Source organism: Leopardus geoffroyi, chromosome A1, assembly GCF_018350155.1.
Source record: "Leopardus geoffroyi isolate Oge1 chromosome A1, O.geoffroyi_Oge1_pat1.0, whole genome shotgun sequence".
NCBI classification, from domain to species: Eukaryota; Metazoa; Chordata; class Mammalia; order Carnivora; family Felidae; genus Leopardus; species Leopardus geoffroyi.
In genome coordinates, this window is record NC_059326.1 from 209,703,369 (window position 1) to 209,719,382 (window position 16,014).

At 33.2% G+C, this 16,014-nt stretch overlaps 1 protein-coding gene across 3 annotated transcripts in view; it reads right to left on the reverse strand.

The window, feature by feature from the left end:
* The window catches only part of NIPBL (NIPBL cohesin loading factor), a 201,077-nt gene that overhangs the window by 43,764 nt on the left and 141,299 nt on the right, over positions 1-16,014 (reverse strand). For all 3 annotated transcript variants that reach the window (XM_045439988.1, XM_045439979.1, XM_045439996.1), the window contains 13 exons: positions 15,286-15,517; positions 13,718-13,869; positions 13,057-13,137; positions 12,501-12,601; positions 11,049-11,187; positions 8,938-9,020; positions 8,211-8,343; positions 7,325-7,468; positions 4,648-4,737; positions 2,970-3,184; positions 2,763-2,865; positions 2,047-2,145; positions 1,796-1,942 (listed from right to left, as the gene is read on the reverse strand). In XM_045439988.1, the coding sequence (XP_045295944.1) occupies positions 1,796-1,942; positions 2,047-2,145; positions 2,763-2,865; positions 2,970-3,184; positions 4,648-4,737; positions 7,325-7,468; positions 8,211-8,343; positions 8,938-9,020; positions 11,049-11,187; positions 12,501-12,601; positions 13,057-13,137; positions 13,718-13,869; positions 15,286-15,517 (1,719 nt within the window). The remainder of the gene's footprint in view (positions 1-1,795; positions 1,943-2,046; positions 2,146-2,762; positions 2,866-2,969; positions 3,185-4,647; positions 4,738-7,324; positions 7,469-8,210; positions 8,344-8,937; positions 9,021-11,048; positions 11,188-12,500; positions 12,602-13,056; positions 13,138-13,717; positions 13,870-15,285; positions 15,518-16,014) is intronic.

Genomic DNA, 16,014 nt, shown 5'->3' on the forward strand with positions numbered 1-16,014 from the left:
GAGGCAGGCTGAAGTGTACATGGAGGAAGTAGCAAAATGTTTGTGATTTAATTTAAACTAATTTAGCAAAAAATATAGATACGGTGTTAGATACCTGAGGGTTCATTGCACTAACACTCTTCACAAATTTTCAATAATTAAAGCGTTTAGAAATAAAAAGCATTGGACACTTAATGTGCATATTTATTTCCATTATATAGTCTGACAATCACTAAAATATTTTAGGATATATCGCTTAGGTAGATGCTATCGGATTTCATTAAATTAAATCCTATTGATCCTCCAAATTTGAGAATCCTATTGATTTTGCCTTTCATTCTTGAAAAGAAGCACTAACACGAAAAAGTTTATTGCACTCTTTCCTTAAATTCTTTGTTTCAATCAAGATTTTATGCTAGTTGAAGCTGCAATTATCTTTAACTCTTAGTCATATAATATTCTGACACTAAAGGTGATAAACTCTTGTCACTGTGGGAATACCTAATCTTGTGCCTAATGCATTTCTTTTGAGTTACAGAAGTCAGTATGCTTGCAGTGGGTGATGTGGAGATTCCACAGATATTTTGTAACATCAGTGTTTCCTGTTTCCTTTCATTTTCCAGGGAAAGGCTTCAGGACCAGAGAATTCCATGACATACAAGAAAGGATTATCTTAGAATAGTATTTCTTTAGTTTGTTCTTAAGACTCAAATGGCTTTCTGGTTTATAATGCAGGTATCTAAATCTTGTCATAATTCAGCTTTAAAGAAACATGCAGATAACACACAAAGGATCCAAACATATTGTCAGATACCAAAATTCTGCACTTAGCTGTCAACAAAACAATTGTTCCTATTTATATACATTCATATAAATTTATTCTAGGTTCCTGTCCAAAATATTTATGCCATTGTAGTTCCTATCATTTACTCATTGTAAACTTGCATCATTAAAATGGAGGAGTTAACTGAAAAAAAGGAGTCCTAATTTTCAACAACGACTTGTTTTATAGTATCGAGCAGTCCTCCTCTTGAAATATGTCCTTTGGGGCACCTGGGTGGCTCAGCTGGTTAAGTGTCCAGCTTCGGCTCAGGTCATTATCTCACAGTTCATGGGTTCAAGCCCCGTGTCAGCATAGAGCCTGGAGCCTGCCTCAGATTCTGTGTCTCCCTCTCTCTCTGCCCCTCCCCAACTTGTGCTCTTGTCTCGCTCTCAATAAATGAATTAACATTAAAAAAAAAAAGAAAGAAAAGAAAAAAAGAAACTTGTCCTTCCTCAGTTCTTTGTTTGGGCCTATGGCTGAGCTGGGCTTGAAATTTGTGTCCCCTTCCCCTGCTGGTACTCTGTCCAATTGTTAGGATTCTTAGCTTAGCTCAAGGTAGGGTAGGAATGGAGAACATTTTTCCTACTTTCTAAATCTGGGAGACTGGAGATTAGAATCTGCCCAATGTTCTGCTGTCCAGCCACCACTTTCTAGATTTGATTCTTGGCACCAAGAGTACCTACCTGTAGGCTTTCCCTTGCCTTCCAACCCACTGAATCAGCACTACAGAGTTACAACCTTAGCTTTTAATTTTCATTCTGGTTTAAACTATCTTTAGGGTGTGTGTGTGTAAAATAAACATGGACAGGTTTTTGGGAGTGAGGAGTGAGGTGGGGAACATGTCCTCCTCTAGAAAGATGCTATAGTATAGAGATTAGGCAATATAAATAAGTAATTGACACTTACTTTTCTAGCTTAATAATTAAAAAAATGTGATACAAGAAAGGCAAAATTGTATTTATGAATCATAATAAAAATGACCAAACAACATACCAAAATTCTTTCAATCAGCATATCATAATACTGCTCAGCAAGCTGAGGTCGACAAAGAACAAATCGACCTAATAATTCTACTGCTGCTTCTCGAACACTAGTGGAGTTATCCATTAATCGTCCATGAACTCCTCGCTGCATATCAAGCTAAAGGAAAATAAAGAAAATATAATTTATACTACTAAGTAGAGCTAATATCTTAACTTGAATGCAATAGTCAAATGAGAAGAATCATTTGTGCTCTTCTTTACCCTTGCTAGAATACTGGGGTCTACAGCAACAACCTCAGATAAACACTTCATGGCTTTTGTTCGAACGGCAATTGCGTTTTCACCAAGAACTCGAAGGATCTGCCGAGCAAACATCGGTATTTTCACAAATTTTAGAACATACAACATTTAACAAAATATACATGAAAACATGCAAAAGAAATGAAAATAAATATTGGATTTACCTCCCTTTAATATTTATATGGGTAGAAGATGTTATCTTACTGATCCAAAGTTTTAACTTACAGGTCAGTATAGTAACTGAGGTATTCTATACTTTAAGGCCTTTTCTTTATCCTGGCATTCTCAATCAAACCTGTTATTTCATTGCTATGCTCATGTGCAAAGATGTGTAGCCCCACTAAAACCTTGCTATGAGTACCTAATTCAGAATATTTAGTATTATTTAAGTAATAATTTGGTAATTGAGTAATTTATTTTTATAACATCAACCAGTCTACCTATACCATATATGTATATTTATACATATATCCATTTATCTGTAAAACGTGAATCAGTATGTAAAAGGCATGTAAAAAAAGACATCTTAACAAATATGGAACACAGAAACAAATGCTACTCTCATGATCTTTTAAAATATCTGTTCTCAACAGTGAATAGACATCATACGCTATTCCACAAATATCCATAATCGGAAAAATCAGTATCATTGTACAAGGAATTCTGGTTTAGTTTACCTGTGTCAAATAAATATCAAAGCTCTGGGCAAACGGCCTCATAGAGGCCAAGTATCGAACAATCAAACAAGCATCATCATAGTCCACAGTATCAGAATTCATCCTACAACAAAAAGTCATTAAATTATTTTTTTAAGTTTTTTGCCAAGTAGATAGATATCAAAGAGATAACTGAAAAAGTAAAGATGCTTTCTCTCTGGATCTTACTTTAATGTGCTGAACTGAGAAGGTGTGGTTTTGATAATGCTTCTAAGAAACTTTTTCCGGTTTTCAGCTCGATGCATGATTTGACCAGTTGTCTCAACTTCCTTCGCATGATGTGTTCCTTCAGATGATTCTTCATCTTTTTGTGATTTCATTGCTTTTTCTGTTTCCAGAGTTGTGTCACGGAACCATTGGGCTATATAGAATTTACGAGAAAACTAAAAAGAAAATAGGTAAGATCTGAGCTTGATAAAATTAAGAGAATTTTTAAATGAAATTTCCAACCCACTGATAAAGTGCTCACTATCAGGAATAAATATACAGGTGTACTTTAAAGCAACTTGTAGCAGACAAAAACAAGTTTTAAGAAAGCCAAAAGGTTTGAATATCTGAATGATACAAAACTTATTATTTTGCTTTGTCTTAACACTTAAGACAAGCATCAATTACTTAACAGAGAAAAAAGCATCACACATAGGTCACTAAAATTAGACAGATGATATGTCAACTGGAAAAGTTTAGAATAGGATAAGATGCCAAAGGTACAAGATTCCATTTACTTTCAAAAACCACCTTACTTCTTCAAGAAATACGTAGCCAATTATTACTGAAACATTTTAACATGGAGGCACATCTATTATTTGTTCCTTTCAATGTAGACTAAAAACGTGCAGTAGTTGACTAAATAGCTTAGTTACCTCCAACCTCTTTATCCTACATATCCCATCAGTAAAAAATAAAAATAAAAAATTAAAAAGTACACTGGGGCGCCTGGGTGGCTCACTCAGTTTAGCGTCTGACTGTTGATTTTGGCTCAGGTCATGATCTTGCAGTTTGTGGGACCAAGTCCAATACTGGGCTCTGCACTGGCAGTGCAGAGCCTGCTTGGGATTCTCTTGCTCCCTCTCTCTGCCCCTCCCCACCACTCTCTCTCTTTCTCTCTCTCTCAAAATAAATAAACTTAAAACAAAGTGCCCTGGGGTGCCTGGGTGGCTCAGTCAGTTGAGCATATCTAACTTCGGCTCAGGTCATGATCTTACAACTCGTGAGTATGAGCCCTACATTGGGCTCTGTGCTGACACCTCGGAGCCTGGAGCCTGCTTCAGCTTTGTGTCTCCCTCTCTTCTGCCCCTCTCCTGCTCATACTCTGTCTCTCTCCCCTTCAAAAATAAATAAACATTAAAAAAAACAAAACAAAGTGCCCTAATACATGCACAGTGTTTTCTAATATGGTTTATAAATCTTATATATGAGCCTATTATACTAATAATTTGGATGCACAATATACATAAAAATAGAACTAAGGATTATATTTAAAAAGAAATATACACATAAAATTCTAATAGCTTCTTTTTATATGCTCATAGATCATCTCAAGCACCACCTGGGCCATGTCCATTGTGAGGAGCAATGACCTACCTCAGTCTCAAAGATAACTTATGGAAAGATTTCTATTTCCCCTCTCACACCATTTTTATATAATACATATCTGTACCAAAATTCCGTAAGACAAATCAATCCATAACCATTCTCTTTAATTTACATCATCAAGTATCCCTTTGTCTTAAATAAAAGATCAGGATTCCAAACAACCTTCCTCTTCATGACACTTCCCAATTTTCTTTCAGACCCAATTTGAATTTGATGTGTTATCTCCAAAAAAGGGAGAAAAGATTCCTACCACTAGTGAAGGATCAGTCTCAGTGTTTTCATCCAAGTAATCAAGCAATGCTTTCTGTAGTTGTTGTATTTCATCTTCTCCTCCTGAAACCTACAAAATAAACCAAGGAAGAACAAAAATTACATCACTAGTGTATTTTAATAATTCATCTAGTTGTAAATACAAATCTAGGGAAAAAACTGATAAATGATAAAAAATCAAAATGTTAAGTATAGCAACTAAAAGGAAAAAAAAAACAGAAGAATGCTACTTCACAAAAAAAAATTTATACTCATAGCTGAGACTGGCCCTTATTTTTATGAATTACATGTCATCTTGCTTTGAACGAGGTGCATAGGTAGCTGACATAAAAATTAACAGAATAATGTGTTAAGTATTCAGAGACAGGAAGGTCCTACACATTGGTTTTCTGTTTGGAAAAAAAGAGGCAATTCCAAACTTAATTTAAAAATGGAAACTGTTATCTGTTTTACTATGTGTTATAGGTTTCTTTGGGATATTTTAAAACATTCTAGAAGAGAAATACTTCTATTTGTAATATAAAAATAGTACTTTATTTCATGTAGGATATTAAATATACAGTAGCAGGTGAGCTGTTCACTTGATCTAGGAATAGAATCTTTAGTTCCTGTCAAGAACAAGACACAGCCAGAAATGAACTGAGCTGGCATTCATGTCTATAGCTTTATACTCTATAGAGTATAGCTGTATACTCTATAGCTTTATACTCTAGCTTTACCACATGAAATGCCAATATGGTTTAGAATATCTCTAAGTAGAAAACAAAGATTTTAATAATCTATGTTCTCAGAGTGTGATGAAATGGTCCATGGAGAAATTCATCATAGCACTGTAAACTAGTACACTGTAAACTTCCAAGAGCAATGTGGATGTATGTCAAGAACTGTAAGAATACTTACAAATGACCCTTCCCCTCAAGTTTTACAGTGTACAATCTACATGGTCATATGTAACAAATAAGTTGTAGGTTCACTCTAAGAAATACTGAAAGGCACCTGGCACCTACATCTTGGTTTCTAAATTACCATTCTCCTATAAAAAGAACAGTAATATTTGGTGAAACGGCAGATTCCAGGGCTGAGGCAATGAAAGTAAGAGAGCTCCTGAAACATCTTGTGCCACAAAGTAAAGTTCTCAAAGAAAGATGGTAACATATCAAAAAGACACAAAAGTCAGCTAAAAGGGGCTCTCACAGGTTAATTCTAGGATAAATGGAACATTAAAATAATGATAGCAATAAATTATAATCTAGGAAATAGAAATGGCAGTGTTATATTAAATGGTAGTATTACATTAATGGTAATTTCTTGCTTTTGAGAACTGTTTTGTGGATATTTAAGCAAGAGTTCTTGTTTGTGGAAAATATACACTAAACAGTGTTTTTCAAACTTCAGCATTCATTAGAATCACCTGGAGGGTCAATCAAAAAACAGTGCTGGGCCCCACCCCTAGAATTTCTGATTCAGTAGATGAGTCCTGAGAATTTATATTTCCAGTAAGTCCTTAGGTGATGTTAATATTAGTACCTCTTGTCTAGGGAATCATACTTTGAAATTCAAGGGTATTGGGAGGCATTAAGTGTGCTCAAATAGTTAAAAAAAAAAAAAATGACAAACAGATATGCAAGCATGTATATTTTGAAAAAGAAATGTTACATAAAGATAAAGCAATGTTATAAATTGTTGACAATTAAGGAATTTGAGTGAAAGGTTTGTGGGAACTCTTTGCATTATTCCTATAACTTTTCTGTAAGTTTAAAATTATTTCAAAATACAAAGTATAATAAAAAATATTAGCGGCATTTCTAATGGCCAGCATGAATATGATTATGAATGTTAAAAAAAAAGTATAAAGAAAATGAAAACAGTTGTGTATGGTAGGATTAGAGATCATTTACCAATTTTCTTAAGTAACTTTTAGCATTATTACCACCTTGTTCACACTTAAAAAAAATAAGTGAAGCAACAATAATTTTTTTTTGCCAAACATGAAAACTATCTAATATAGGGGCGCCTGGGTGGCGCAGTCGGTTGGGCGTCCGACTTCAGCCAGGTCACGATCTCGCGGTCCGTGAGTTCGAGCCCCGCGTCGGGCTCTGGGCTGATGGCTCAGAGCCTGGAGCCTGCTTCCGATTCTGTGTCTCCCTCTCTCTCTGACCCTCCCCCGTTCATGCTCTGTCTCTCTCTGTCTCAAAAATAAATAAAAACATTAAAAAAAAAAATTAAAAAAAAAAAAAAAAACTAATATAGTAAAATGAAAAGAAGTCTTCCTCCTCACCCTTCCCCAATATAAAATGATACACAAATTTCAAAGGCAGAAAACAATTTGGGAGTGCTAAATCAACATCTTAGTAAATTAAAGACTTAAATAAAACTTAGTTAAATAAAATAGAAAACAGCATCATACATTCATAAAAGCAGTTCACACAAAGAAATTAGACTAATGATTTATATAAATTACTTAAAACTTCCTGTTAGACACTATAATTCACTCTAAGGTATTAACTTTCTCTGTGGGGTTTTTGAAAAGTCCACTTTTGGAAATGCATGATCTTATTTTGAATTTATAAAATGAAATGTAACACTAATATAAGAATACCTAAAGAAAGTACTTAACTAATATTTATCCCCATAATTTTAATCCTTGATCTCAATACCTGTTTTAAAATTCGTTCTATTGACCCTTGATCCATTTTGCTTGTAACGGCATCTTTCCTTAATCGTGCAGCAACAGTTCCAAGGTAATCAAGAGACGCCACTCTTAAAGCCATCTCTGTTGACTTGTTACTGAATTGATGAACCTAAACAAAATAATCTTTAATCAATTTATGACATTTTTAATAGCAATTTATCATACAAATTCCAAATCTATGTTGTATTATTTGAAATTTAAGTATTTTTTCTTGTGATATTGTCCCATGAAGTGGTTGCTTTCTGAACATTTTCATTAAAAAAAAGTACAGATTAAACCTAAGAACACAGTCATGTTTGTTAAAAATGTAGGCTCAACTGTTTATTTGTATGTTTTCCAGTTCACAGAATGTAAGGGTCCCAAAAGCTTTGTAATGATTTGTATTGCAGAAGTCTAAATATAGTTTAAAAATAAAAAGAGAAATCATAATACTTCTTTGCATTTTCCTATTGTATTACATGAGAACTAGAAAGTGTCATGTTTTTAGATATTCTTAATGATAAAAAAGAATTCACATTAATCAGTTTCATGCTTTGAAATGAATTAACTATAATAATTTATGATTGAGTATTGAGATGCTTTTAACTAACAATATACTGCCAACCCCACCCCAAAGTTTTTAAAGTACTGTTATCTTCTGTAATGAAATGAAAGCACCAAAAGTCACAAGATTTCAAAGTTTTCTACCAAATATTGACAGTATTGTGTACAGTTATGCACATGCAAAAATAAAGATGCAATGGTCATATTTCCTTACACATTTTTAAAGAATTCATCATCTGTGAATCAGAGTACATCCTCATTATGTTGTCTTCTAGTAATCTAATAATCTTTAAATGCTATACTCTTACCAACAGTCTCCCTAACAAACTAAGGAGTAGTTCAGCAGCTGGCCATTCAGGCTTATTGACTGTTGAAAGAAGGTCTTGAACAAAATTTTCAAATAGTGGTCTGTAATCTTCTTCACCTTGCTTACTACCACATCTGTTCAAAGATAAATAAGGAAAAGGCTGTGAATTTAGGTGACTTGTCCATCAATATGATTGAAATTTTGTTAACTAAGCTTTTTCTTCCCCATATCTAATAATAAGGTATAAGAGAGTACATTAAATATAAATAACATGGCTTAAAATGAATCTATTTCTCAAATTCATTCTTCCCTCTATTATAGGTAATTCATTTATTGACTATTATAAACATTAACTTTTCGGCAAGTACACCACATTTTTTAAAATGATACTCTTTTTCTGAGATTACCACAAATTCCTACAAAGGCCAAGTAAACCTCTCTCCACAAACTTTCCGATCAATTAGAATGCCCCCAAATTTACTGAAGAAAAATTATAGAATTTCAATCTGGTACTTTAACTTGTGGAGTCAAACATATAAGCTAGCTCACAAGATTTAGGATTTTTAATATTTCAACTGCCTCATTTTAAACATCAGGAATTCAAGGGCCAAGGTGACACATTCAAGGTTCAGGTTACAGCAGGAAACTGGATTAACCATTTATATACAATAAAGGAACTATTTTCTATCCTGGGGAAATAAAAATCAGATTATGTTAATTTTGCTCACTTTTTAAGGAAGATGGAAAGGAAGTTTTGGGCTGTTCTCATGGCTGTTTCATAAGAGTTGGTAATGACAACATCTTGGTCAACCTAGATTGAGAAAAATGAATTTATATAGGTATAAAAAATAACCAAAAAAAAAAAAAAAAAAAAAAAGGTTAGTTCAGTTGCTATTGCCATGTTACTACTGAATAGGGGTGATACATTTAAACACTAAGAAGCTTAGACTATTCTTTTATATATAAAGAAATAAGCTACAATTAGCAAACACATTTTCTTAAATTTTTTTTAAATAAAAAATTTTTTTTCTTAAAAATTTTTTAATGTTTATTTATTTTTGAGAGAGAAAGAGACAGGGGAGGGGTAGCGAGAGAGAGGGAGACACAGAATCTGAAGCAGGCTTTAGGCTCTGAGCTGTCAGCACAGAGCCCAATGTGGGGCTCGAACCCACAAATTGCGTGACTATGACCTGAGCGGAAGTCGGTCACTCAATCGACTGAACCACCCAGGCACCCTTAGTAAACACATTTAAATACCTTATAAAAACTAAATAAAAATATTGACTTCATTTTAATTTATTAAAATATGCAAGACTAACAAATGTGGTTAAGCAAATGCGGTAACAATAATTTCTTATGATCTAGGTGAGCAGAAACTGACTGAAAATACAAAAAGAATTTAGAAAAAGACAATCCAAGCTCAAAGTTTATGAAATGGTGAAATATAATGCAAAAGAAAATTCAATTCCTTTATTAGAAATTTAAAGAACGGGATATACAACAGTCTGTTCAAAGTTTCAGAAATCCAATGGTGAATAAATACATGAAAAAGCTCACTAGTTACCAGGAATATACAAAATAAAATATGGTATCATTTCAGACTGACCAGAATAAATAAAATCTAACAGAAAGAAAGCTAAAATACACTTTGTTGAGCAAACTGACAAGTTAAAAATGCATGTACACTATTTAATATTCTACTTCTAAGTATACCTAGAGAAACTGTTAAGTTGTGATACAGTTATATATGTTTAAGTAAAAGGAATCTGGTATTAGTTTTACGTATTAACAATGTTGACTGAAAAAATTAGCTTTATCACTTCTGTAAATTAAAAAAATTCTACATTAAATTTATGCAGATAAATAAATAAATATATGGAAGGAGCTAAACATTCTCATGATACTGTTACCAAAGATAAGGAAGGAAAGACGGGAGAGAAAAATCAGATTGGGACAGTGACCTCAACTTTCTTGATCTGCATTTTTCACTTATTCATTTACTTAATTATATATATATATATATACACACACACACACTATTATATACATACACAAAATTCTGAAAATAACAGAATATAGAAACAGAATCATTACTGTTTCTTTTGAATTTTTTGTAATACTATAAGAACCTGGAAAAATTATAAGCATTGATAGGTAAAAGCCATAAAACCAAAAGCAAATCTTAGCTATAATTTACTCAACAGTGAGAGTGTTCATTACTTCTGCATGAAAATTAATTACATTTTATTACATATTACATATTATTACAATTATATGTATGCATTAGTATAGACAGTTATAATAATCACTTACACATCCACTATCTCACTTGAACTTACAAGGTGATACAAAAGGCTTGTTAGGTATTATCATACCCAATTTACAACTGAGCAAACAAACTCATATTAAAATGATCTATATGTTTTGTGACTAGTAGATAAAATTGTCAGTACCAGAACTCAGGTTTCCTAAAAACTAATCCTGTGCTCTATATAAGGATCCTAAAGACCAGTCTTAAAAGTCCTAATTAAGGGGGTGCCTCGGTGGCGCAGTCGGTTAAGCGTCCGACTTCAGCCAGGTCACGATCTCGCGGTCCGTGAGTTCGAGGCCCGCATCGGGCTCTGGGCTGATGGCTCAGAGCCTGGAGCCTGTTTCCGATTCTGTGTCTCCCTCTCTCTCTGCCCCTCCCCCGTTCATGCTCTGTCTCTCTCTGTCCCAAAAATAAATAAACGTTGAAAAAAAAAAAAAAGTCCTAATTAAGAACTTCAGTTTTACAAGAATCGTAGAGAATTTAGTTGCTGCTTCCTATAAAAGTATGGAGTTATAAAAGATTCCTTACTTTTTTATTTGAGTCCTCTTCTGAATTAGAGTCCTTCTCTGATGATGGTAAATGTACAACACACTGAATTAGTTGCAAAACCAGTGCTGTAACCATCTGAATATACATAGGCTCTCCATCCATATCACTACTATTTAACCTTTAATAAAGAAGAAAATATTTAAATCATACAAAGAACGAAGAGAAGTTCAACTAGACTCGTCATGTTATCATCTGAAAATTCAGGACGCTTTACCAATATTTCTAGACATTATCTTTAGTGCTTACAATAGTGTCCTTATGTCTGTTTTTAATAAATTAGAAAAAACACCAATTCAATGCCTATAAATACTTAGATAATTAAAGTGGTCAAAGGAAAAATACAATATTTAATACAAATTTCTATACTTTATATGCACTGCAGATAAAAATTTATAAATGGATAGTATCAAACATTTCTCAAAATGATTTTTAAAATAAGTAAAGTCTTCAAGATTTCCAAATGCCCATGCATTCTGGTACTCATTTTCTTATTAAAATTTGCTACACAGTCAGCTCTTGATCATATATCCTAGGGTACGAGGCCAGTGGCACAGAATGTAAAAAATCAAATTCTAAATCTTCAATTCTAAAGATACGGTAAAGGTGTAAGACTTCTCTTATATGCTGATAGTTTTTCTTTAGGTTTAATAGACTATACACAATGAAGCTAAAAAATTAAGGTAAAAATAATTATTTTATGTACGATAGGCTTCAAAGCAATCTAAACATAATCCTATATGCCAGGTTAATACACTTAATCAGTCAGGAATATTATAATGATAGTTATGATAATGATACCCTATGACAACAAAGAAAATCATGCTGACCACAGCAGTGTATAACATTTCTCAGTTACTCTGTGCTTAGTGAATTAAGAGCCTTTAGTCTCCATGACTTCCTACTATATAAAGGATTAAATCTAAGTTCCTTAGTATGGCCTATAAAACACTTGAACTGCCTTTGACTTTTTCAAGCCCTATTTTCTGTTATGGCTTAGCCAAGGATGATTTTGACCCTCAGGAGACATCTGCCAGTGTCTGGAGAAAATTTTGGTTGTGCCAATTAGAAGGGGAGGCAGTGGTTCTCTTGTCACCTAGAAGGTGTAAGTCAGGGATGCTGCTAAGCATCTTACAATGTATACAACAACAGTCTTGTACAACAAAGTATTATCTATCCAAAATGTCCACAGCACCAAGACTGAAAAACCTCATCATAGATTTTTACACTTGAGGATGAAGGAACTTCTTTAAGTCCCCCAAATGTGCACTGTTTTTGCACATATCTGAGTTATTCTTCATGCTGCTCTGACTGAATTGCCTTGCTTTTATCTGATCACTAAAATAAAAATCAGGGATGATGAGGAATAAATATATAAGGATTATAATATAATGCAATTCTTCATTGTACTTGGTCTTTGCTATAATTAGTTACCTGAAGTTCCTCAAACTCCTCTTGCTGGTTGGTAATCTTGCAAGTGAAGTAAAAATTTCTTCCAAAATTAACTGCCTATGTTTTTCATATCTTGAGAATACCTGTTTAGTAATTATAATATTTCAAATTATTATAATTATTTGAAAACAGAAATACTATATCACGTGATAAAAAATATCTGCCATTTAAAATAAAAATGTTTTCAACATCTTCAATGACAATGACTTAATCTGTACAACTTTTCCATCATTAATTATAGTAACATTCTTGTAGAAGTTAGAATATACTAGTTTCATTTATAGAAGTATGCTACCTTAGAGACGAAAGACAAGATTTAAGTGATTTTAAATAATTTTGATTTAATTGTAGATATTCAGGAATTATTAACTGAAGTATTTTTAAAAGTTTAGAAGTGTTTAAAATATAAGGCACACAAAAACAGTCCTTATGTTGAAATAAATCTATGGAAAACTTGAATCTGCATCAATGTTGGCAAGTTTGGATATATTTTTCGGGGGGGGGGGGATAACAAAAAGTATGAATTGATTATACTTACTGCAGTGACTAACTTAATGGCACACAATTGTAGTTCACTGACATTTTCCACAAAAAATGGTGTTATTCCCATTGATGATACCTGTACACATAAAAAAGTAATCAGTATACATCTCTAGTTAATTTCAGAAACATTCTACATTAACTAAATTTCAAAACATTCATAAACTTACCAGAAAAAACTGAGACAGCATTTTCTTTACACTCATTAATCATCAGTATCTACCTAGTTCTGTTTCTGCTCCTTTCACCCTCAAACACATCAGCACATACCTTCCTAAAGACTGTAATTTATGTTGATAGTTGTAAGACAGGCATCTGATCTCCCCATGTTGGGTTGATAAATGTCACAAGAATATAAAGAAACAAAACATTTTGCTACTCTGGATGAAAATATCCTGGCATATTTCAAAGGAAATGATCATTTATCTCTAAACTCTAAATTCTAGAATTTAAATTCTACATTCACCTATTCTGTGCCCTAAATGTTTTTTAAAACTTCCCCGGACTTGTATTTCTTCACTTTAGATATACTCTGAATGGAAAAAATTAACATAGTGATGCCATTATTACTGAGTAAGCAAGGTTATACTGAACTCAGACCCTGTATTCTTAAGTCGTTTGGTCTAGAAATGTAACAAAATGCTTCAAAAAACACTTACCTGAAGAATCGTTGTGTCTGTGAGAAGTTGTATCTCTAGCAATTCTGATAAGCTGCTAACAATGTCGCAAACTTTATTATAAAGCATTACTATTACTCTCTGCTTGTGGGTAGAACATTTAGCCCGTTTTGCTTTTGAACTTAACAAGCCTCCTAAAATGAAAAAAAATTCAAAACAAGTAATTTATCAACTTTTAATAATTTTTAATAAACAGTAATAAAACTGTTTTATGAATTAAGGGAACACTTTTCTAGGGGGAGGGGGTGGTACATAAATACACAACATGGCAAATAAAGCTGGTATTTATTAAAACAGAAATATTCTCGGGGCCTCTGGGTGGCTCAGTTGGCTAAGATTCCGACTCAGGTCATTATCTCAGTTTGCGAGATTGAGCCCCACGTGGAGGTCTACGCTGTCAGTGCAGCTTGGGATTCTCTCTCTCCCTCTCTCTCTGATCCTCCCCTCCTTGCTCCCTCTCTCTCAGAAATAAATATTTAAAAAAAAAGAAATTTATTCTCTAGGGATATTTAGATAGTAGTCGTTCTTTTTTTTTGTAAGTTTATTTATTTCGAGAGAAAGAGACAGAGAGACAGAATATTCCAAGCAGGTTCTGCACTATCAGCATGAGCCCAATGCAGGACTTGATCTCACGAATGGTGAGATCATGACCTAAGCCAAAACCAAGAGTCCAATGCTTAACTGACTGAGCCATCCATGTGCCCTGTAAGTAATCATTCTTGTAACAGATAATCTATGGCACATTTCAGTGGCTACCAAAATTCTTATAAAATACTTACCTTTCTATTTTTTCTCATTGGTGCAGAATGGTAAGATTCTATTTCCCTTTCCATTAACTTGCAATTATTAAACAATAAGTAATTAATTATAGATTATTCATGAACACCTAGTATATCCCCCTCTTTTTATTAAAAAAAAAAAAATTTCTTTTAACATTTATTTATTTTTGAGAGAAAGAGACAGCGTGAACAGGAGAGGGCAGAGACAGAGGGAGACACAGAATTGGAAACAGGCTCCAGGCTCTGAGCCGTCAGAACAGGGCCCAACACAGGGCTGGAACCCGTGAATCATGAGATCATGCCCTGAGCCGAAGCTGGAGGCTTAACCAACTGAGCCACCCAGGTGCCCTCCTCTCTTTTTAAATATATATACGTTAACTATTTCACTGTTCATTTATAAAGGTTATAAATAAGACAAAGAATATACATCTTGAATCAATTCATTTTGTGGATAACCTATATTCTGCATAAAATTAGGGGGAAGGGATAAATAGAACCAAAAGCTCATATTATCTGGGATTTTTCCCTAACCAGTAGAAATTACTTCTAATATATGTAAATATTTGCTAAAGAAATTACACTTAAACAGTACTAGATTAACTAAAAGTTCTATACTCTAGGTAAATTAAAGCCAGTATTTATTATAATTTATGGGATCTAATAATTTTTGGCCATTTTAAGTTCTTGCATTCTGACCCATCCAACATAATAAAATTATAGAAAATTTTGACATTATACTCAACAGCTTTCAATATAAAAAGGCAAACCAACCTCCATGAGGATCTAGTCTGTAAACAGGATCATACTGAGGATAGAGCGTATTCTGCAAATGAAATTTAGTGTATTGTATAACTCTTTCAATTACATCCTCAATATATACAGCTTTTGGCATGTTAGGGGATGTCATAATGTTGATAGTTGTAAGACAGGCATCTGCTGATTTTGTAACTCTCTCCATAATAAGGTCTCTCCATAATCTTTCTTCTTCTTCAGTATCGTTATTCTATAAAACAGCACATTGTTAGTGAAATGGAAACAAACACATTTATAGGTTAAAATATATATTAAAAAAGAGATATATTTGATTTTCCCTAGTGGAAACATGTTAAGTATTTTTATGTATGTACTTTTTTTTTTTTTAAAGTAAGCTCTACACCCAATGTGAGGCTTGAACTCACGACCCTGAGATCAAGAGTCATATGCTCTACTGCCAGTCAAGTGCCCCAGTGCATGTACATGCATGAACATCAGGAATGAAGTACAAAACTGATATTACTTTAAGATTTTTATTTCAAAGTTTTCAAACATAATATACTCTATCTCCTAATTTCACCACTAGATGACACTCCAATGACAAAGTTATAGTTATCTTTATCTTCTATGTACTTTATCCAAACCTAAGATTTATTAGCTAAAGACTCTATATAAATAATTTTGTGTTTGGGGTATAAACATTATGACAGTCAAAACTTTGTAAGTTCTGCTTGCTATTGTGAGAAT